At 42.1% G+C, this 24,695-nt stretch overlaps 1 protein-coding gene across 1 annotated transcript; it reads left to right on the top strand.

Annotated features, from left to right (window-relative positions):
* The first annotated feature begins 17,530 nt into the window (after positions 1 to 17,530).
* Positions 17,531 to 24,695, top strand: ttr (transthyretin (prealbumin, amyloidosis type I)). Its single transcript, XM_028588210.1, has 4 exons — positions 17,531 to 17,614; positions 19,682 to 19,821; positions 19,916 to 20,051; positions 24,287 to 24,695. Exons 1-4 carry the CDS (start codon positions 17,543 to 17,545, stop codon positions 24,392 to 24,394), a joined length of 456 nt encoding a protein of 151 aa, XP_028444011.1. The 5' UTR covers positions 17,531 to 17,542; the 3' UTR covers positions 24,395 to 24,695.

The raw sequence follows: 24,695 nt of genomic DNA, 5'->3' as shown, positions 1-24,695 counted from the left end.
GCCCGGCTCATACCAGCTGCAGGTGGAGGTGGTGGACGCTAAGGGTCTGTCTTGCCCGGAAAATGAAATCTTTACTGTGGACGTTTGTACCTGTGTGGACACAGGGGACTGCATGGTAAAGGCCGCCAGACTAGGAAGTACTTCCTCTAAGCTCTCTGCCTCAGCTATCGGCCTGATGCTAGTGGCAATGTGCTTACTGCTGTGTGAGTGGAGCTTCAACAAACACCCTAGCACACATTACTACAACATCATAAAGACAAATACAAACATAATTTTTTTTTTAACTGATTAATTTCTGAGTGTAGCTACTGACCTCCTCAAACGTTGCTGAAGGTATATCTTGTAAATTACTTAGACGTCTTTGCATTCGGCAAGCAAACACAGGCTGAATACTTTTCCTGAATAAATATTCATGACACTTTTAATTGAATTTGTATAGCATTATTCCATTTTCTGCATACTGTTTGAGCGTATTGCTAGTTTGTAGAAAACTCGAGTGAAGATAATTACCTCTTTTGAAGAATCCATCATGTTTTTTTAATTCTCTGTGTCCTCCTTGGCTACTAGCAACCATAGACTGTATAATATTAATGGACAGCGCATGTGTGACGTTACCCATTGGTTTGTGGAGATCTGCTATGAGTCGTCAAGTTTGCCGTTACGGGCACAGCCATCCTGGTTACGGATGTGACGATTTTAGACGAGAAGGAAGAGTGAGGGAGGAGCCACGTTACGTTACACACTTTCACTGGCAGTCACGTCATAGCCACGCCCTAAAACACCCCCTGCTTTATCATCGATTTTAAAATCAACAAGACCATAATTCAAAAAATGAACATCATTCTGTGTTGCGGAAGACGTAAAACTAGCGATTGAGACCATAAACTCATTATGAAAATGTTTACTGAGGTAATAAATCAAGTGAGAAGTGGGTCACTTTCTCATAGACTTCTACAGAAACCAAACTCCTTTTGCAAGAGCACGCGTCGCCCCTTGCTGGAATTCAGAATGCAGGTTTAAGGCACTTGCGCATTTGCAGCACTTCATCGAACCGGATGCTTTGTCCATTAATATTATACAGCCTATGCTAGCCACTGCGTGGAGGAGGGGTGGGGGCGCGTGAGAGATCACGGAAGACTTGTATCATGTGGACGCGGCAACAGTTTTGTTGTCATTACTTAGAATTGCTCATGGGGGCGACAGAAACTATGCACTGTAGCTTTAAGTCACCACCTGTCTGACTTAACATACATTTGACAACAGAAGATTCTCAAAGGTTGGATTTCTTCTCGTCACTGTCGGTTAAAATTTCATTGCTAATATTTAATATTTCGTTTTTGCTTTTGTATCGATTGAAATTAGAAAATCTTGACACAAGAGGTAAAAAGCCCCTTTGAGCTCGACTTAAATTCACTTTACATTGATCTGAATGTTGTGCTTCTCTCTGCAGTCATCCTTCTTCTCCTGCTGTTCTGTCAGTGCGGAGGAGCAGACACCATCTTTCCTGACCAATTTAGTGATCTGCCATTTGGCGCCAAAGAACACCTCATGTCCTACCACACTGAAGGCAGAGGCGAGGATAAGGTTGGCAAGCATTTTCACCAATCCACAGAATCAGACATAATGCTAGTATTATCCAAAATTAACGTTTGTGTAGAAACTAAGCTGCAATGTTAAAGTGCAAAGCATGGTAGAAGCATGGGCACCGGAGCTATTATATGAGAAAATTAGTTTAGACCCCCCCACACACACACACACACACACACACTTTTACCATGTCAATGCATCGGTCTATCTGCTCTTTTGAGTCAGAAATCCTCAAGTTTAAATAAACAATGAGTGGTCATAATTAAGATGGCTCTGAATTAGTCATCAAATCAATTTCCATTCTTTTTAATATCTTCAAATATGTAATCTGGAGCCAACCACTTCAACTGGATGAAATTACAAAATATAATTTTTTTTACAAAACATGTTATACAAATATAAAAGTATCAAACTACCTGTTCCAAGGAACCAGAATACAGGAAATCACCAAGATCTCCACCGTTAGATTGTCCCCTCCATTTTTAATGCTTCCTACTCCCATGGGTAGCAGGCTACTCCTGTCACCGATCATTTCAATTGGGTGCATATATGGAAAAATATTCTAAAAACCTTTTTTTTTTTTTATCTTTCAAGCACCTATTCAATAATTATTGGAATCGTGTTTAAGCTTTGAATAAAATAGCTCCTCTTATAGTTGGGCATGATAAGTAATTATGAAGCATCCACTTTCATTGAGAAGTTAAACTTTTCTTTTTGAAATGTATGACATCCCTGCTTTAAAGTTGCACATGTAAAACACAGCTGATGGTGCTGATTTTATGGTTTAGAGTATCATAACTTTTAACCTATAGCCTATGTTTTTTTGCATAGGCTACACCCACACCCATATTGCCAAGTCAAAATCAAACATAATATTTGTTGCTAGGTAACATTTTGTTTCTTCTGTTTTCTTTTTTAGGAAGTGCCACTCCAAAGTGTTCCAATCAAATTGGGAACTCAGAAGAAAGTTGAGAGGGCACCAGTGGCAAACTTCAACATGTTTCCTTCCAAAATCACAGGAAATCAGAAAACTACAATCTATGATGAATCTGTGTATAACTTTCAGGAAACCAGCCAAAGTTTTACGGAGGTTGACAACATCTACCGGTTCTCAAGGGAATTGTCCAACTATGGCAATGGCAGTGCTGCATTCGGCAGGCAAAAATGTGGTACCCAATACACCACATCTCTGTTTGATGATATAGCTCTATCTGATGCTTTTCTCAAAGATTACTACTCACAGGTGCGATATCAACTGTTTTTTCACCATATCTTTCATATAGAAACAGAAACAGAGAAACAGAGTTTATTGACACCAGTGTTTGTGCTATGTTTTTTGCCCTAAACAGAAATCGATGTGTGCTGTCCCACTGAACGATGGCCTTTTGGAGTATGGTTTTGAGGGCCAGGGCTCCTCTGCTGGCTCAGTAGGCTGCTGCAGCCTCCTGGAGGCTGACGACGACCTACACTTCCTCGATGACCTCGGGTTTAAATTCAAGACCCTGGCTGAGATCTGTTCGCCTCCTACACCAACACCCACACCTGTCCTGACACACGCAATGGCAGGTGCTGTCAAAACCACAGTCAATATTGTTGAACCTGTCGTTAAGCCCAAAATGGAGCGCAGTGTTGAAACAAAGCATATTGATATAAAGACAGAAAAAGTAATGTCATCTACTAACATCTCTAAATCATCCATCAGAACTGTAAGCACTGCCCTGCCACCCATGACACTTCCTCCCTCCAAGGTTACTAACATCAGTCATTCCTCTAACATCAGTCATTCTGCTTCCCTGCCCCGTCAAACCCAGACAGTCATACTTCAGCAGCAGCCAGTTTACTACACCACCAGCCCTGTACTGCAGCCCATGCACTATGTAGTTCAACCACGGCTTCAGAACACGGTTCTGCTGGCAGATGGGGCCCCTAAAGTCAATTTACCAGGCATGTATGTAGTGAGTGGGTCCCAGAGTACTTCGTCTGGATTCCTAATCAGGGGACCCCAAGGCTCTCCTTCTGGGCCAGTTATCCAGGGCACTCAGAGCCCAAAAAGACCTGTCAGCCCTGCCAGTCCAGTAAGCCCCTCCCTGTTGCTACCTGGTGGACTAGGCGTGCCACAGGTCTCAGTCCCTGCGGAGGGCTTGAAAATAGTAGGGCCAAATCCTGATGGTACTTATATGTTAGTTAAAGAAAAGAGTAGTCTGGGTGAGGTAGAAGGGGTGGACCCAGGCTCACCTCAGGGCACTTTGCCCAGAGGTGCTATCCTGGTTAAAGAGGCTGTTCCCCCTCAGGGGGTGTTAGGCCCAGCAGCCCAGGGGAGTGTGTATGGCATTCTGCCAGGACACACTGTTGCTATAAAGGGGGGTGTTGTTGCAGTAAATAACAATGTGGGGCAAACATGGGTTGGGCAGCCAGGGCAGGTGGGGTTAGGGCCTGTCCCTGTTTTCGGAGTTGGTGTTGGGCAGCCAAGAATGGGAATGGGACATGTGGTAACAGTGAAGCCCGAAGTCAGACAGGCTGGAATTTGGCCAGCTGGGATAAATCCAGTTGGGATTAGGCAGGTCAGTGTAAACCAGTTCCAAGGAATTCAGCCATTGAAGCAAACACCGGATGCCGGTGAAATTCTAAAAGCATGTAAAATAGATTCACCAAAGCAAGACAAGATCACTAGTGTTGTGAATACCATCATTACTGCTGAAACAGCTAAAACTCATCAGCCTTCAAAGGAAGAAGGTATCATGAAAAATCTGTTTAATGATGACAGTGATCTAGCTCAGGACATGCATGATGATACAGTTCAAGAAAAGCAAGATGTGATCACCTACAAATCAGAGCATGACACAACATTACATGAAGAGGAGCCTAGCACAGAAGGAAATGTGGACAGACAGGAAGCAGCACCTTCGAAAGATGATGAAGAAGAAGAAGAAGAAGAAGAACAAGAACAAGAACAAGAACAAGAACAAGAAGAAGGAAAACAGCTCAGCATAATTGAAGGTCCAAAGGACAGAAGTCCTGAAGTTGGGTTGGAACCTCAATCAAACAAAGTCACAGATTATCAAAGTGACAGAGACCTGGAAGAAGATGTCAGTCCAATAGAGAAAATTGTTTCAAAAGTAGAATCAAATCAGGTCATTGCCATTACTGATAGTATGCAGGCAGAAGAGACTATTGAGGGAATGACTCCTGTCACCAGTGATGAGGAGAAGGTTGTGCGGGAGCAACTGTTAGATTCTGAAGTGGGTCTCAATTCTGCAGGTGATGAATTGTCTGCAACTCCACCAAATGAGATTTCAACAGACACCGTGAATGTGTGTGAAGAGAGGTCCATCCCTAAACAAGAAGCAATGCCAGAACTAAAGGTGGATCCAAGTGAAGGGAATAAAATAGACCAAGGTCAAGCAAAGACAGATATCTTGGATGCTAATGCAAGAACATCATTGCAAACTGTAAGCCCTATTTTAACTAACCAACAAGAAGGAGATCTGGATGATTCACATTTGATATCAGAGGAAGTACAGGTAGAGGGCTCTAATGTGCCAACCATTTCAACATTAGAGCATCATCTGCAAACAAACAGTAGCCCTGGCCACAAAGAAGAAGATGATGATCAACTTAATATAACATCAGAATCAGGAGTAGATGAGGATCAAGTCAATGCCGATGCAGCCAGTATTAGTGATGGAGAGAGAGAAGAGGGTGTTGTGAAGGATGGAGGGTCACAGCAGAGTCTGAGCACCTCTGGTGACCAATATGAAGACATTGAAAGACAACATGCTTTGAGTTCTCAAATTGAGAACATCTCAGATGACTACATTACTGATGAAGAGGAAGGTGCTGTGGAGGAAATGTTGTCACAGGTTCAGCACAATATAGGCTTCTCAGATGATCAAGATGAAGACAGTGCAGAAGAAGATGCATCATGCACGAGTTCTCAAGTGGATCATACCTTAATGTCAGATGATAACCTAAATGTTCCAGAGAAAGAAGAGGAGGAGACTCTGGAGGAAGTGGCGTTATCTATACAGCAAAATGTTAGCATCACAAACTACCAAGATGAAGAGATTGAAGGTGAAGCTGAATCAGAAAGATATTCTCCTTTGGAGGATCAGCACATTGCAGATGGCAATATGAATATTGGAGAGAAAGAAGAGCATACTGTGGAGGAAGTGAAATCCCCAATACAGCCACATCTTAGCATCTCTAATGATGAAGAGATTAGAAGAGTAGATGCAGGAAGTGTGATTTACCAAGTGGAGGATCAGTTTATCCCAGAAGACAACATAAGAGATGGAGCAAAAGAGGAGGATATTGTTGAGTTTGGAGTGTCAAAGCAGAGTCTCAGCACCTTTGATGACCAATATGAAGACATTGAAAGACAACATGCTTTGAGTTCTCAAATTGAGAACACCTCCTATGACTATATTACTGATGAAGAGAAAGATAAAGATGCTGTGGAGGAAATGGTGTTACAGGTACAGCACACTAAAGGCTTCTTAGATGACCAAGATGAAGACAGTGCATCATGCACGAGTTCTCAAGTGGATCATACCTTAATGTCAGATGATAACATAAATGTTCCAGAGAAAGAGGAGGAGGAGACTCTGGAGGAAGTGGCATTATCTACACAGCAAAATGTTAACATCACAGACTACCAAGATGAAGAGATGGAAGGTGAAGCTGTATCAGAAAGAAATTCTCCTTTGGAGGATCAGCACATTGCAGATGGCAATATGGATATTGGAGAGAAAGAAGAGCAAATTGTAGAGGAAGTGACATCACCAATACAGCCACATCTTAGCATCTCCAATGATGAAGAGATTAGAAGAGTAGATGCAGGAAATGTGATTTACCAAGTGGAGGATCAGTTTATCCCAGAAGGCAACATAAGAGATGGAGAGAAAGAGGAGGATATTGTTGAACAAGAAGGAGATCTGGATGATTCACATTTGATATCAGAGGAAGTACAGGTAGAGGGCTCTAATGTGCCAACCATTTCAACATTAGAGCATCATCTGCAAACAGACAATAGCCCTGGCCACAAAGAAGAAGATGATGATCAACTTAATATAACATCAGAATCAGGAGTAGATGAGGATCAAGTCAATGCAGATGCAGACAGTAATAGTGATGGAGAGAGAGAAGAGGGTGTTGTGGAGGATGGAGGGTCACAGCAGAGTCTCAGCACCTCTGGTGACCAATATGAAGACACTGAAAGACAACATGCTTTGAGTTCTCAAATTGAGAACACCTCCGATGACTACATTACTGATGAAGAGAAAGATGAAGATGCTGTGGAGAAAATGGCGTTACAGGTACAGCACAATATATGCTTTTTAGATGACCAAGATGAAGACAGTGCATCATGCAGAAGTTCTCAAGTGGATCATACCTTAATGTCAGATGATAACATAAATGTTCTAGAGAAAGAGGAGGAGGAGACTCTGGAGGAAGTGGCGTTATCTACACAGCAAAATGTTAACATCACAGACTACCAAGATGAAGAGATGGAAGGTGAAGCTGAATCAGAAAGAAATTCTCCTTTGGAGAATCAGCTCATTGCAGATGGCAATGTGAATACTGAAGAGAAAGAAGAGCAAACTGTTGAGGAAGTGACATCACCAATACAGCCACATCTTAGCATCTCCAATGATGAAGAGATTGAAGGTATAGCTGTATCAGAAAGAAGTTCCCCTTTGCAGGATCAGCTCTTTGCAGATGACAATATGGATATTGGAAAGAAAGAGGGGCATATTGCGAAGGAAGTGACATCACTGATAAAGCCACATCTTAGCATCTCCAACGATGAAGAGATTGGAAGAGTAGATGCAGGAAGTGTGATTTACCAAGTGGAGGATCCGTTTATCCCAGAAGACAACATTAAAGATGGAGTGAAAGAGGATATTGTGGAGGAAGAGGTGTCACCTGAACATCAAACAACTTTCAACTCAGATGAAGACAGTGAAGAAGATGCATCCCACACAGTTTCTCAAGTGGAGGAGCTCATCTCAAATGGCAGTGTAAGTGATGGAGAAAAAGAGGCTCCATATATACAGCAAAATATCAGAATTTCAGATGACCAAGATGGAGGGAGGGAAAGAGAAGATGCAACAGGCACAAGTTCTCACATTGAGGAAGAAGGAATTAAGTCTTTCCAGCAGTTAGAAGAGGATTCTCACTCTTTAGAGACTGGAGGTTTACATGAGGAAGCTCTTTATTTAGCAAGTCAACATGCAGAGATGAATCAGGTGGCAGCAACGTCAACAGTGATTGAATCTCAAGAAATGCCTTGTGAAGTTACTACACATCATGTAAGGCAAGGGATAGACTCTTCTCAGAGAGGAGACATAACTCTGGATATTCCCGAGAGACAAGACGCTGTTGGTCAAGTGTTAGTGAGGGGTGTTGACATGGATGATGTGGTCACATCTTCAGAGGAACTGAGACCGTCCAGGGTGGCCACAGGACAGGTTTCTATGTTCAGTGAAAATAAAGAGGCCAGTGGTAGAAAAGTTGCATCTGGACAAGTAGCTGAGGGAGAAACAACTCAGTCTGATTTCCAGAACACCGATATAATTCAAATTGAACAGAGTGAAGGTGGAGATCTCACTTTGGAAAAAGTCAAAGCAGAGGTCACTTCTGACTTAGGGATTAGAGAGGGATTAGATAACAGTGCAACTAATGCATCTGGTCAGGTATCACCAACATCTGATTTAGAGATTAGAGTGGTGGACCAGGCCATATCTTCAGTGTTGGAAACAGATCCAGGCTCAGCAGGGGCAGAAACTGCATCTTTTATTGCAACGAGCGAGGTAGCTGTGGAGGCTGGTTACTTTGTTCAGAATGAGAGCGTGCACATGACTGGAGAAGCAGCAGGCGTAGGCCCAAATACTGTGGGTAAAGATGGTTCGATAGAGGTTGTCTCAGAAGCTCCCAATTACATGCATGGGGCTGAGGCAAGTGGTGGTGAAGTGAGTCCTGTACGGCTTCAGACAGTCATCAGCCAAACTCCTCGCAGCAAATCCAGAAAGAGTAAAAAGGACTCTAACAAGGATCCTCAAAGTCCAAAACGCTCCTCTGGAAAGTGTAAACAACAGTGACAACAACAGTGACTGCTTTCAGTTTGAAGCTGCATTTACAACTGTACGGTAACCCATGCCGTTAAATGTGGAAGTAGTATGCCCTAGCTGAATTGGCAACGTTATGCACCTATGTCATAATTAAAGTAATGTTGTCATTACTGGGTTTTTATGATATTAAATGTTCCATAAAGGATGGCTGTTTTACCCAGCAAATATTATACACTCAATATGTGAGGCTTCTGTTTAGAACTGAAAAACTGTTCAAAACTGAAGTGCTCGATGTGTTGATACAGCTCACCTGACCAGTCAGGCCTTCAAGTCAGCTGTTTGCTTTGTGTGGCAGTGTTGAGGCTGTGTAGGCCCAGGCACCAGTGGTGTCGGGACATCTTGACCTAGACAGATTGAACCGCACCAACCGGCAATAGTTTAAGTCAATGCATCCAGGTACTACTCTGTTGTAATTCCCAGTGTTGATATGTGTGTTATAGTTTGGTCACATTATCACCTTGGATTGGACATCCCAGCTATATTAACCACTACATTACAGCCCCCTATGACACTACACATTATAACTATTAAATACATTTTAATGGTGACAGTCGAACTTAGTCAATACTGATTGTGTATTTTGACAGTATCGTCACAGTTTAAAGGTATTTATTAGTCATAATGTGTAGTGTCGTAGGGGGCTGTATTGTAGCGGTCGATACAGCCATATAGCCGCGAAGAAAGAAACGTGATAAATATTTCTAACATAAGCCCAGGTAACCAGCTGTTTCAAATGAAACCATCAAAATGTTACCTGGATGCTGACGTAGTTCATTAATACCTTACTGGGAGCAGAAGGAACATTAGAGTTTGAGTAGCTCGCAGCATCAAGCTGTGGATGCAAAGTGTATGTGTTTTTGCTCCAGAGAGATCAAAACCAGCTTGACGCATCTTGCAATCATATTTTCGTAATTTCTTTTTGTCATAGGTGGCTGTGATGTGGTAGCTTACTCATACAATCATATTCGCCGCAGTAGATATGAGATGCGACCTGAAAATCACCAGTAATATGTTTGTGACTGTGTGACGAATCCGGTGACAGGCAGACCACAGCTGCTGCTGTTGAGTAAACACAACATACGGAAACCAGTTAGTTTGAAAACCAGTAGGGACACAATACCGGACTGGAGTCCAGTGAAGTGTCGGCCCGGGGCTGGGGTACTCACTGAACGAGGAAGGGACGTCCTAACAAAAGACTCGCCTTGATGAAAGGATTTACAGATTACATTTTCATTTAAATAAAGAGAGGAAAAAAACATGGCAATATGACATGCAATTGATTGAGCTTTCTTTCTAATTTTTGGTCAAAATAATTTAAACTGAAAAGAGGATTGCATTGTCACTTTGCATATTAAATTGTCACTTGCAAAATACATATTCAAGTTGAACGACAAAAGATGCAAATTAAATTGTCAGTTGCAAAAGGTTTTTCCATTTCAATAAAGAGGCCAAGAAACGGCAATTACAGGAAAAGGGAAAATGCTAAAACAGAGTAGCACACATCAATTACACAGCAATCTTTGTCTAAGGCTTGCTGCCGTTAGCTAACTTAAGCCATCATAACCCACTGGTCACACCAGACCAAGAAAGGATATACAGTATTGGCCAAATCCCTGAGTGTATGATATGTATTAATGGTGGATTTAATTATTTTAACCTTTTTTTTTTAATATTATTATTGCTAACGAAGAATGTCTTATTCTTGCTTTCAAAATGTACATGGCCTGCACTTCAAAGGCCAAATCAGAAATGATGGACCACACACACATTTAAGGTAGATGCTCATTTCATTGAAGGCTTTGATTTACAATGTTTAAAAAAAAGATGTTTATCAGTTTATCGTGATTGAAAATATGATTGTTTACAGCTTTGATTGCAAACTTTCCTGATGAAAACATAGCTTTAACATAATCAGGAAACATTCACAAATTAATTAGAGCTGATGTCTGTAGTAAAAGACCTGTCAAGTCCCAATATTGTGTTTAGAGTTTTGGTGGTGCGCCAACCCTTTTTTTTTAAATATCTTACACAATGCATCTTTCCTGAAATCTTTACCATATAACCATGTTTTTGTTAAAGGCATCTCTTCTTACTTGCTTTGAGGTGAAATGTAAACGAAACGACTACTAGACAGAACATGTTTGACTGGTTGGAACATGAGGCGTAGAAACTATGCTGAACTTATGAACATATCTGTCTGCACCTGCATGTTGGCGGGAGTGGGTTTAAGAAGTAGTTTGGTTGTTTTATCTCCTTGTCAGGGTAAACAATTACCATTACTCATAAAATATCATTATTTTTATTAAAATACGATGTGGGAACGCTGAATCCTGTCATCATTTCATTGAAGTCATCAGTTTGACATGCAGTGTAATGTGTGTTGTGTACAGTTTAGTTTAGTTTAGCACAGGACTGTTGCAGAGTGAATGCTTATCTTATTGGATGTGAACCAGTTTCATTGTTGTGACGGTAATTATCAGCAGGGTCTTGATGAAAGAGATCCCCGAACGCAGCAAGAGCAGATCAACTGGAGGCAGGAGGCACAAACATTACGATTCTACCTTTAGCACCAAACGAAATATGAGTTCTTGTTATCAGATGATTATCCGCAAAAGCAGTGCTCAGTTGACACATGAGTGGTTGTTCTGGGCAGCTTCCAGCTGTGAATGTGTGGCTAAACATAAAACACTTGTCCATTTAAAAACTGGCTGAACTTTAACATTACATATCTAAAGTGGGATACAGGAAAACTTTACTGCATGCCAGTTGTACGTATCCAGGGTGTTAAAACTTTGAATCCCAATATCGTGAACCACTCAGATCACAGATAGAACTTCATTATTCCAAGGTCACAATACAAATTTCTGTCCCCATGTTTTATGTAAACAAATATAATTATGAGTATAAAATTAATCTTAAAAAAAAAGTGTATTATAAGCAGTTTGAGCCTCCTATTTGCTTCTAATGTAGAAATAAAGTGCACAATGCATTTTTGTGAGCATAAATTCCCACACTGGAAACTAATGAACGAGTGAATGTTGCATGCCATGGTGTGTGTGTGTGTGCGTGCATGCGTGCGTGCGTGCATGCGTGTGTGTGTGTGTCCGTCCTTTTCTTCATGTGAGTTTGTTTGGATTGAATGTTGAGACAGTGTAAGGTGTGTTTTTCTCATGTCACCAGGAGTCTGATCTCTTTTGCCCTAAAGGTTGCCAGAATGTGATTGCTTTCACTGCAGTGTCAAGCTAACACCTGCATTGGCACAGACACATTAAAAACACATTGGTGTGATAGCAAGAACATCAGAACAAAGAATACCTCTATCAAAGCTGTCGGAGAGTTCATCACTGAATCACTACCACTCCTCTGGACAGGACTACAGACAGTAGTGTGTGTGTGTGTGTGTGTGGGGAGGGGGGGACATCACTGATGGGTGTGGTTGGGTAGGCACCTGACACCTGTCACACCTGTACATCAGTGCAGCCAGGGGAGAAGTTAAAGGAACATGCCGACTTATTGGGACTTTAGCTTATTCACCATATCCCCCATCTATACATACCCTTCTCATCTCCGTATACATACTGGGAACTATATTCTCAGAAGGCGAAACACTGCTACTTCTGCTACTTGGGCGGAGTGATTTGCTCGCAGCACATGAGAAGCCCTGTGGTGATGAGCAGAGAGTTAGCCTGGAGTTCGCTCAGAGTTGGAATAGTAAGAGTCAGCAATTACTCCGCCCAAGCCTTCTGAGAATATAGTTCCCAGTTTGTATTAGAGATGTTCCGATACTGCCTAAAACACTGGTATCGGTATCGGGAAGTACTGGAGTTTATGCACCGATCCGATACCAAGTAATAAAGCCCTAAAGAAAATCTACGTTAAAGTAGATTATTTATGTTCTTCTTCCATTATAACTGACTGTCAAACTGGACAATAAAAAGAAAGTTCTGTATGTTCATTGTTTGTGTTTGTTCATGTTTCACAAAGATAGAAATAATATCACATCCATACAGGGGTAGTGGAATACAGTTGTTAAAACATAATAAAATATATGACACACTGGTATCGGATCGGTACTCGGTATCGGGCAATACACAAGTTCAGGTATCGGAATCGGTATCGGGAAGCAAAAAATGGTATCGGGCCATCTCTAGTTTGTATACAGTTAGAAGATGGCTGTGTCTCACGTGACCTTGTTATTTGTACACGCTGTGACTATACAAATCACAACATGTAAATAGGAAAATGTTGGCGTTTTTTTGTCACTTATTGGGAGCAGTAGGCCAGATTACCTCCAGGATCTGTGCTAATTTACCCACAAGGTGTGAAGGCCAAACATAATAACAATTACCTTGTTCAGAGTCTCCCTTTTTTTTTTGGCTTGGTCTTGGTGTTGGCTCTCCCAAGTCATCTTCTGAGCTATCAGCCTCAATCTCTTAACTTTGACGGCGACGTCTGAGAGTGCGGGATGAACCTGTACCTGTGCCTGTACCTGTACCTGTCTCTGTCCCTGTCCATGAAACTGTCAACAAGTTTTGTAATTAAGCATTTCACTTCCAATCCTTCACATAGCCCTAAGGCCCTAACTGCATAAAATAAACAAATATCTACTGGGTCTTGGCTAACCATTATCTGCACTACGGAGATGTTTGCTGTGGTCAGTGGGCTCAGGAATGGGGTCCTCATCATCACTACTGTCCTCACTGCTGCTTTCCTCCTGTGGTGATGGTTGGTAATTGCCCTCCAGGATGGGATCATCATTGTCAGACACGTCCAAATCTGAGTTGTCTCCATCAATTAACCCAAGTAGCTCCAATGCTCTTTGCACAGAAAAACGCTCTGGAAATAAAAACATGATAAAATCAAATAGAAATTAATTTCATTTATGTATGCAGGTTTGCATTATTTATTTGTTATTTATTCCAATGGGATAATATGCAATCTAATTTACATGTGCACATTTTTACTAGCATATTACATTTTTACTAACATTTTCAACACAACTAATTTAAGTAAGACACATGAGTGGTTGTTCTGGGCAGCTTCCAGCTGTGAATGTGTGGCTAAACATAAAACACTTGTCCATTTAAAATCTGGCTGAACTTTAACATCACATATCTAAAGTGGGATACAGGAAAACTTTACTGCATGCCAGTTGAACGTATCCAGGGTGTTAAAACTTTGAATCTCAATATCGTGAACCACTCACATCACAGATAGAACTTCATAATTCCAAGGTCACAATACAAATTTCTGTCCCCATGTTTTCTGTAAACAAATATAATTGTGAGTATAAAATGAATCTTAAAAAAAAAAAGTGTGTTATAAGCAGTTTGAGCCTCCTCTTTGCTTCTAATGTAGAAATAAAGTGCACAATGCATTTGTGTGAGCATAAATTCCCACACTGGAAACTAATGAACGAGTGAATGTTGCATGCCATGGCATGTGTGTGCGTGCATGCGTGCGTGCGTGCGTGCGTGCGTGCGTGCATGCGTGTGTGTGTCCGTCCTTTTCTTCATGTGAGTTTGTTTGGATTGAATGTTGAGACAGTGTAAGGTGTGTTGTTCTCATGTCACCAGGAGTCTGATCTCTTTTGCCCTAAAGGTTGCCAGAATGTGATTGCTTTCACTGCAGTGTCAAGCTAACACCTGCATTGGCACAGACACATTAAAAACACATTGGTGTGATAGCAAGAACATCAGAACAAAGAATACCTCTATCAAAGCTGTCGGAGAGTTCATCACTGAATCACTACCACTCCTCTGGACAGGACTACAGACAGTAGTGTGTGTGTGTGTGTGTGTGGGGAGGGGGGGACATCACTGATGGGTGTGGTTGGGTAGGCACCTGACACCTGTCACACCTGTACATCAGTGCAGCCAGGGGAGAAGTTAAAGGAACATGCCGACTTATTGGGACTTTAGCTTATTCACCATATCCCCCATCTATACATACCCTTCTCATCTCCGTATACATACTGGGAACTATATTCTCAGAAGGCGAAACACTGCTACTTCTGCTACTTGGGCGGAGTGATTTGCTCGCAGCACATGAGAAGCCCTGTGGTGATGAGCAGAGAGTTAGCCTGGAGTTCGCTCAGAGTTGGAGTAGTAAGAGTCAGCAATTACTCCGCCCAAGCCTTCTGAGAATATAGTTCCCAGTTTGTATTAGAGATGTTCCGATACTGCCTAAAACACTGGTATCGGTATCGGGAAGTACTGGAGTTTATGCACCGATCCGATACCAAGTAATAAAGCCCTAAAGAAAATCTACGTTAAAGTAGATTATTTATGTTCTTCTTCCATTATAACTGACTGTCAAACTGGACAATAAAAGAAAGTTCTGTGGCGTTCATTGTTTGTGTTTGTTCATGTTTCACAAAGATAGAAATAATATCACATCCATACAGGGGTAGTGGAATACAGTTGTTAAAACATAATAAAATATATGACACACTGGTATCGGATCGGTACTCGGTATCGGGCAATACACAAGTTCAGGTATCGGAATCGGTATCGGGAAGCAAAAAATGGTATCGGGCCATCTCTGATTTGTATACAGCTAGAAGATGGCTGTGTCTCACGTGACCTTGTTATTTGTACACGCTGTGACTATACAAATCACAACATGTAAATAGGAAAATGTTGGCGTTATTTTGTCACTTATTGGGAGCAGTAGGCCAGATTACCTCCAGGATCTGTGCTAATTTACCCACAAGGTGTGAAGGCCAAACATAATAACAATTACCTTGTTCAGAGTCTCCCTTTTTTTTTTTTTTTTGGCTTGGTCTTGGTGTTGGCTCTCCCAAGTCATCTTCTGAGCTATCAGCCTCAATCTCTTAACTTTGACGGCGACGTCTGAGAGTGCGGGATGAACCTGTACCTGTGCCTGTACCTGTACCTGTCTCTGTCCCTGTCCATGAAACTGTCAACAAGTTTTGTAATTCAGCATTTCACTTCCAATCCTTCACATAGCCCTAAGGCCCTAACTGCATAAAATAAACAAATATCTACTGGGTCTTGGCTAACCATTATCTGCACTACGGAGATGTTTGCTGTGGTCAGTGGGCTCAGGAATGGGGTCCTCATCATCACTACTGTCCTCACTGCTGCTTTCCTCCTGTGGTGATGGTTGGTAATTGCCCTCCAGGATGGGATCATCATTGTCAGACACGTCCAAATCTGAGTTGTCTCCATCAATTAACCCAAGTAGCTCCAATGCTCTTTGCACAGAAAAACGCTCTGGAAATAAAAACATGATAAAATCAAATAGAAATTAATTTCATTTATGTATGCAGGTTTGCATTATTTATTTGTTATTTATTCCAATGGGATAATATGCATTCTAATTTACATGTGCACATTTTTACTAGCATATTACATTTTACTAACATTTTCAACCCAACTAATTTAAGTATGTATGTATGTATTTAGTGATTTAATTGTTATTTATTTCATTGGGACCATGTACAGCCTTTTAGCTGCATCAGAGCTAGCTTTTTTCCCATTTTACATGTGTGCATGTTTACTAGCATATTAGCTGTTTCGAGGAGCATCAGTCCATAAGTACACTTACGTGTACTTCATGTTTAGCGACCTACAAAGTTACTAGTTTTACACTTTTTTTTTCAAATTTGCATGTCATGACAAATATACAAGGCTTTTAGAAGTATCTAAATCAGAATAAGCCATGAAATATGACAGAACTTCTTACCTGGTCGATGTTTGTGTATTGAATCTTCCCTTGTGTTCGCCGCCATTTTGAATTTTGACCGTAGTGTGTTATAAACTTCTGACACCAACAGATGGCAGTGTAAGTACCCCCCATACGTGTCCATAACACCACCAATTCAGCAGTGAACACAATTGTGGACATAAGAGCTAAAAAGTGCTGTCCACGTATGTGACCACTAAGCCCTAGGAGGGTATGATAATGATTTTCAGACTTATAGTTTTACATCTGTTTTTTAGTGGACCAGGATCCACTGGTTGTGATGGTAAGATTGTAACGCCCTTTCCGTGGCAAAGTGTGACTGAGTTGTGATTTGTGATATTAGACTACATGAATAAAGATTACTTTACTTGGATTGACTTGATCAGTGAGTTCTCCGAACCACTAGCATATTAATACATACGCTGGGCAGCTGTATCAGAAGTCTGTAATGTTTAAATTCATCTCAAAGCTTTCACACAGAGAATATGCTGTTCACTGGACTTTCAAGCCTCAACAGAAACCACTGAATCATTGTCATGTATCTCACACCAGAGCGCACCATCTTTTCTGTAAAATACAATCAAACAAATAAGAAAAAAAATAAAGAAAACTGTGAAGTGAATCACTGAAAGTGAGGATCGTTTCCAAATTGACGTTGCCAAATTCTTTTTTATAAAACATCAATTTCACCTTTTAAATGTGAAGACAGGGCTCCTCTGCACTGACGCCATCCAAACACGTTTAACTACATATTCCAGTAATACTACAGGGGCTTACACACCATAATAACACTAGCTTGGTAATGCATTTGATCTTTGACCATGCGCTGCAGTTTGAAGGCCAAAGTGTACATTCTGTGAAGTGAATGACAGCAGTCAGACAGTAACTCCAATTTCCATTTAAGAGCAGCGAGTTACGTTAGCTCAGTGCTACAGAGTACACATGGCAGGCTATTCTACCTGGTATGTACTCTCATAATGTTTGCACATGACTTCATGTCCTCACCCATGCATCATGGGACATCTAGAGTCAATACAAACTTGCTCAGCTGCTCTTATAAGAGGCTTGAGACAGTGCAGGTCCTGTTTGAGCATCAGTCCATCCGTCAGCCGACCATGATTCAACCAGTGCACTGTCTGCTTCTAGCCTCGGCTGTGCTGCTCTGCAACTCCTCCCCCACCCCCACGGTAAGTGTCTGTGTACTACTGTGTGTCAGGAATGAGAACATTGTGTTGTCGAGGTACATACCGTACAGTCTGGAGCTACAGGTTTCAATATTTGTTGACACACGTGAGGTTCAGGAAAAACAAAGTTCTTCCGACAATATTGGCGCATTTAAACGTGTGATTGTTGTAAACAGACAGGTGAGCTTATCGGAGATTCTCGACACATTTCAGTCCTGATTTGACATGATCCTCTTTGGTGCCAGAGGGTCAGTGTGAAGTCCTGATCCTCCAAACATGTACGGGTCAATGATTGGATGTGTTGATCAAAATACATATGATGGAATGTAACACAACAGAGATTAGACTGTACAGCTGAAGATAGGGACCCCAAACACTGATCAACCTGTGTCATCTGAAGCAACGAGAAGGTCAATGGCATGCTATTGCTTAGCTCTACATCCTACCACGACGTGTCTTGAACACACCTCGGTTAACTAGTGCAGCCTTTTTTTAACACTGATACAGCGACTGTTACTGACTTAACGGAAACTTTGAAGAGGCAGCAGAGCAGATGCGTTTGTGGGTTCAGTGATCTGCGTGCCTCTCAGCACGGACACGCTCTGTGTCCTGTAAATACCGAGATAACAGCTGCTAGAACTCACTGAGCTGGATACACAGTGCTGAATAAATGACATGGCACAATATGAAGCTGAATGATTTGGCTTGGAATTGAATGTTGATTGAGTATTGATGAACCAAAGAGGCTGATGTATTGAAATCATAGTTAAAAGTCTTATTTACTAATAATCATGGTTTAGCCTGTTCAGTTCCAGTTAGAGCTTATTCCCCATGTATCTCTGTCCCTGGCTTTACAAGGTAAATACACTCATTCATTCATTAATTTATTCATCTTCTTAGTGTGGATCACCACAACTCACTAACTAACTAACTAACAACTAAAACATGATCATTTCTCTACAAAAATCCTCACCTATCTAATCATAAGATCAACTGTAACAAGGCATCTCACAGTGTTTGGAAATTATTTTCAGCAACTTTAATTGTTTTATTCTCATCTTTAAAGCCGTATTGGCATCTATATTATTAGATTTCACTATTAGTCTTGTCTTGTCGTCTATTATTGTAATTATGTATTTTGAATGACTTTATTTTTAGTTTTCTTGCAAAAAGTTGAAGTGCTCATTGGCTGCTGTTTGGGAGGTATCACTGAATGTTCTGAAGTTTGTTTCATCTGAAAAGGTACTCAACGAAACAAAGATGACTCATCGGTCACTGCTCTTTGAACGCCTGACTCGCAGAATAAAAACAGCTCGCATTTGTTTTATGCTGACTCAATAGTTTAACATGAATGAACAAACAAAGTATGTACAGATAAAAGCCAGGGGAGGCTGGTTTACAGTACCTGCAGCTATGGAGGATGGATAGCTATTTTGGGGGGACATACAGCAACACTGGTTTCCTCAGTGAAATGCTGGAACGCCGCTTTGTTTATTTTATACAAAGATGTTGTTGTCTGCTGACTTGTGTGCGCGCCCACATGTAGAGTTTTATTCCTCGACACAGAGGCCCAGGGTTCGATTCCGACGTGCTGCAATTTCCTGCATGTCTTCCAACCTCTCTCTCCCCTTTCATATCTAAGCTGTCCCAGTGATTAAAGGCGGAAAAGCCCAAAAAATAATCTTTAAAAAAAAAAAAAAAAAAAACGAGGAGACAGCTGACTTTTTTTAATGGATAGCTATTTTGGGCACGTGGGACATACTGTAACAATGGTTCCCTTAGGGAAATGTCTGTATGCCGTTTTGTTCTTTTTAAGAACATCGGGCTCCCAATGTCTCCAGAGTTATCATCCAGTATCACTACTACCAATGAGAATAACAAAGAGCATTGCATGGTAATCGTTTAGTTCCCTCTCACTTTACCTAATGCACAATGTACGAGACGCCCTCGGTATCCATGGGCATGGTGCTTTGAACACTGAACCCTGAAGCAGTCTGGGTAATACCCGTGTGGCTGTGCGAGGATGGTGTGCTGTAAGTGTGACAGGCCTAGCTTGTGTCTGTGCTGCAGGAGAAACATGGCGGCTCAGACACCAAGTGTCCTCTGACGGTGAAAATCCTGGATGCGGTGAAAGGGACTCCAGCTGGATCTGTGGCCCTCAAGGTGTTTCAGAAGGCTGCCGATGGGGCGTGGACGCAGATCGCTAATGGGTAAGTACAGTAATAAACAAATGTCATGTCTCTTCTCATTGTCTGTTCAATACTTACAAGGCATGCAGACAGGTTTCGCTGTTCCTCACTGCAGAGTGACGGACGACACTGGAGAGAGCCACAATCTGATCACGGAGCAGCAGTTCTCCGCAGGAGTGTATCGGGTTGAGTTTGATACCAAAAGTTACTGGAAGAATGAGGGTAGCACGCCATTCCACGAAGCAGCTGATGTGAGTACAAACCATTACAACTCCATGTCACTCACCATCAGTGATGCCACGTAACGCGTTACTTGTAACGCGTTACTCTAATCTGACCACTTTTTTCAGTAACGAGTAATCTAACGCGTTATTATTTCCAAACCAGTAATCAGATTAAAGTTACTTATCCAAGTCACTATTTTTGTCATTTTCTTTTATTTTTGTCATTTCTATTTTTGCTTTCTTCTTGCGTCTCGGGGAGTGAAGTCACGTATGCAACAAGTCACGTTTTCAGCATGCGGACAGTTCACGTGTACCACGCAGCGACACAAACGTAAACAACAATGGAGGGACGAGAGAGCTGCGCGCTTCTAGCTGGAAATACAGTCACTATTTAGAGTTTGTGTCAGCTAAAGACGGCAACTTTTAACGTTCGTTGTACACTCTGTGCTGGTGGCGAGAAAGTGCTATCTAGCTACAAAAACACTACGTCAAATCTGAAGAACCATTTGGAGTCGCAGCGCTGCAGTCAAACTTACAGAGCAAGTCCCAGCAGGTGGAGCGAAGGAGAGAGGAGGTCCCCCACCACCCAAACAACAAAAGCTGGACTTCGGTGCAAAACAAGTAAGTGGAGAGTTGAAGAAGTTGGTCGGGCAGTAGGGCTACATTGTAGCGGAAATGCTGTCCTTAAACACGGCTGACTCACTCTCTTTCGTGCCATAATAAACCAGATCCTACTACTGGCAATGCCGAGCTGCCTCACAGTAAACCGGTTGTCATTTTTATGTTGAGGCTGCGGGGGCTGTCGGCAGTTGCTGAATGTAACTAATAAAGTAACTTGTAATCTAACTTTGTTACTTTTAAAATCAAGTAATCTGTAAAGTAACTAAGTTACTTTTAAAATCAAGTAATCTGTAAAGTAACTGAGTTACTTTTTCAAAGTAACTGTGGCAACACTGCTCACCATTATGTGAAGATTTCATGTTCCATGATGCACTTTTTCAGCGTGCTTACTACATCTTTAATCTGAGCTTCACATTCAGCTCCAGCTGTTTTAAAGTGCTCATATTATGCTTTTTGGCTTTTTCCCTTTCCTTTATTTTGTTATATATCTTTTTTGTGCACGTTATAGGCAGTGCATGAAGTGGGAAAAAAAGGTGCCAGTACTCTCTTGCATTGGCAAATCATTATGACATTTGAGATTTCTGTGTGTGTGTGTGTGTGTGTGTGTGTGTGTGTGTGTGTGTGCGTGTCATTCTCTTGACAGCTTTAGTCCCCTCTCTGTCTGGCCAGCAAGTGAGGGGATGCTGCTACATGTTTTACAGCCCAGTTTGTTATCATTAAAAACGAGCCAGCTGTTCGTGGAGTAAAAATACATCATTCAGTCAGGCCATCCATGTGTTTCCTTACTCACGTTATTGTTGACGGCGGTGTCATAAAGGTAACGTTAAGGTTGGTAGCTGCAGAATCCTCATTAATGCTGGCTCTGGCACACGCGTTGTTTTAGTACCTTTCTGAAGCCAGGCTAATAATAATGACTTACAAACTCGACACACTTCATTTAGCTTCTAGGTTTTCAGCAGAGATAAATCTGTGAGAATGTGTTGTCTTTACCACCAACTGGTAAGTCACATAGTGACACTACTGGGTAGTGTAGTTTATGTAACGTTAGGGTCACTCTCTCTGACACTGACGCTTTCTCTGTCAGTGGTAGAGTTCCGGCTACATGCGAGAAGTAGCGGTACGCAAGAAAAAGTGCAAGTACGCTTAAGAGTAAAATGTAGAAGTGCCGGTACTGCGTATTGCTGAGTACCGGCCCACTTCGAGCACTGGTTATAGGTTTACAAAATGAAAAAGCCCAAAGTCCACCCCAAAGGGACTTACCATCTCCAACAGAAAACACTGTTCACAAACTGCTCCAAACAGCTCTATTGTAGTCCAGCCTTTACTTCAGAGACAAACGTGGTCACTTTGTAACACACGTTATAATGCTCGTCTAGCTGCTAGCATGGCACGCCGTCATACTCAGCTTCTGACTGGCTAGTAGTCCTTACCTAGGTACTGCGCATGTGCGACTCCCAACAAAGATGGAACAGAAGTGAGATGTCTCACTCTGTAGCTAAAACAGAGAGCTCAACACACAGGGTGAAAAGAGGAGCTGCAGCAATGTGCAGTACAACAAAAATATTGTAATGATTCGTACACAGGCCAGAGTCTAGTTAGCTCGTTTATTTACTACCAAGCATAAGCTTCAGGCATTGGAACACAGAGAGCCAAGTCTTGGCCGGAACTCAGAAGAGGCAGAACTACCTCTACCCGCTGGCTATATTCCCAGGGGGGTCCGCCCCCTCTCACCAGGCTGCCAACCTCAGCTTGCAGGGGGTAATACATAGGTGATTGGTAGCCGGTCGCTACAATATGGTGTTTTTTGAAAATTAAACCATGTAAACCTATTCTGATATAACCTCTAAATACAATTATGAACCTGAAAATGAGCATAATATGAGCACTTTAAATGCACTCCTGCTGTCAGTCAGACTCAGAGCAGCACTGTGTCCTCCAGTCCAGTCCAGCCTCCTTCTTCACCCCCCAGCCAAGCAGCAGTGGTGGTAAAGACAACACATTCTCACTCCCAGCGTGTCAAAAAGCCGCGTCAGGGGCCTTTGGTGCATTTTACGAGTTGGGAGTGAGGACAGGTTGGTAAAGAAGGTGTTCCTGCCTCACAGCTGTGATTATGGCGGGGTCGTGAAGCTTAGTCCCCTCCCCCTTTAAAGATGGGACTTTTTAATGATGTGCCTTGATGCCGGGTTCAGACAGGATGCCCAAACTATGGCTACAAATTACGGGAGGTTCAAACATGTCTGGCTGGATCTCTCCGAAAATTCTAGCCATTTTGATGCTCGATGCTCTTTCCCCAGTCAACCAAGCGCGTGCAGCGGTGGTGGGCGGGACGAGGCTAGATCCAGAACTTCATAATGAGGGAAAAAGAGTATATGTGCTTCCAGCCCCATCCAGTTTATTGTCACTTTGGAAAACCATGTTACTAACTAAATATTAATCATAGCAGAGTATTTTTACATACTTTAAACGTGTCTATAGAAGGGTTTTACATATTTTGACCCATGTAATGCATTTGCATGCAAACAATATAACTAAATTCCATTTTTTAAATGTATGTATTTGCATAATCATAACAGGGTCCAGTGTCGTTTCTACATAGGCACTTTTACTCAGTTTGTGCTTTATTTTGGACAATGTTTTGAGTGAAAGGGCCAGGGTTACTCGATCAGTTCTTTCGACATGCTGTGTGACCACGTCAGAAATCAAAGGTTTATAGTTTTCTGAACAGCAACACGGGAGGTGGGGTGAAAATCTGTGATCATATGCGATATCATTTAAATATGGACATAAGCACATTTTTACAGACATTCATTGTGTTGCACTCGATTGTTTGTGACGAAAGCTGAGCGAAAGGTTCAGCTGACCAATCACTGAGCAAGGCGGGCATGAACGTTGGATTGTCAGTTTCAGAGGGTTACAGAAATGGTCGGACACAGCCGATAGTATCCTCCTGGCCCTAGATGACACGCTTATCTTCTGTTGCCTGATCTGATCTTGGAGCTTGACGGCAGTACGTTGGGACAGCGCAGCAGTATTTACATTAGCATGTTCAGCAGCTGTTTGCTATTCTGCTGTTTGTCTGCAGTGTGAGCTAACATTTGCCAGAACAGCAGGGCCAAAAGTCATGTTATCAGTAGGTGTTTTTCAGACCAAATGGTTCTGGGGACACTCTGTGAGGAACTGCCCGCTTGGGAGCTCCCCCTATTGATACCTTCAAGGGCTTTCTCTGTTTGCATTCACACTACTAATTGTAACGCTGAAGTGATGTAAGCCAGCCGGTGGTTAGTTGGCTCCTGCGCGACATACAACAAATAAGCTGTTTGCCAACCGCCATTAAGACTTAGAAGTCAAAGAAGAAATGCAACTAAAAAATGGAGGACGCGGGGTGTCGAAGCTGTGTGTTTGTTGTGCGTCGTGGGTTTCATGATAAAAACAGAGCTGTTGCTTTATGTTGTCTGTTGTTCATCGTCAATTTCTTTTCTCTCTGCTGTCCTTAACAATGACTTATACCCTCCCCTGTTCAGCACCCACTGAGTGTGTTTCTCCCATTGACCCTGTGTGTGTGTGTGTGTGTGTGTGTGTGTGTGTGTGTGTGTGTGTGTGTGTGTGTGTGTGTGTGTGTGTGTGTGTGTGTGTGTGTGCAGGTGGTGTTTGAGGCCCATGCTGAGGGTCATCGTCACTACACCTTGGCCCTGCTGCTCAGTCCGTACTCCTACAGCACCACAGCCGTGGTGACCGACACACACCAGTGATACACATCGCAGCGTGGATATATATACAGTCTGCTGGAGACATCAGTGAGCTGCATTAAGGCTGCTGGACATCATTTGGTTTTTTGTTCTTGTGCTGAAAACCAAACCAAATGAATGTCTATGTGTTGTGCATGTGTCCAAAGCCTGATGTATCTTCTTCCTCTGAGCCATAAAACCCATCACCGAGCCACACTGTCGCACTGGCTGACGTGTTACTTCATCACCATAGTGAATAGTGTAGGAGACATCTTGCATCCAACTTTTTGAAATAAAGAACATTAGCATTTTCTGGATTTTTCAA

This window comes from Perca flavescens, chromosome 9 (assembly GCF_004354835.1).
Source record: "Perca flavescens isolate YP-PL-M2 chromosome 9, PFLA_1.0, whole genome shotgun sequence".
In the NCBI taxonomy this organism is placed as follows: Eukaryota; Metazoa; Chordata; class Actinopteri; order Perciformes; family Percidae; genus Perca; species Perca flavescens.
The sequence above is the reverse complement of the archived record's forward strand: the minus strand, read 5'-3'. Positions and strand labels throughout refer to the sequence as shown.

Excerpts from the sequence above, each read along its gene's own strand:
- ttr (XM_028588210.1), top strand. The coding sequence starts at position 17,543 with ATGATTCAACCAGTGCACTGTCTGCTTCTAGCCTCGGCTGTGCTGCTC. Across the intron at positions 17,615-19,681 it reads ACTCCTCCCCCACCCCCACG|GAGAAACATGGCGGCTCAGA; the intron begins GTAAGTGTCTGT and ends TCTGTGCTGCAG. Across the intron at positions 19,822-19,915 it reads TGGACGCAGATCGCTAATGG|AGTGACGGACGACACTGGAG; the intron begins GTAAGTACAGTA and ends TCCTCACTGCAG.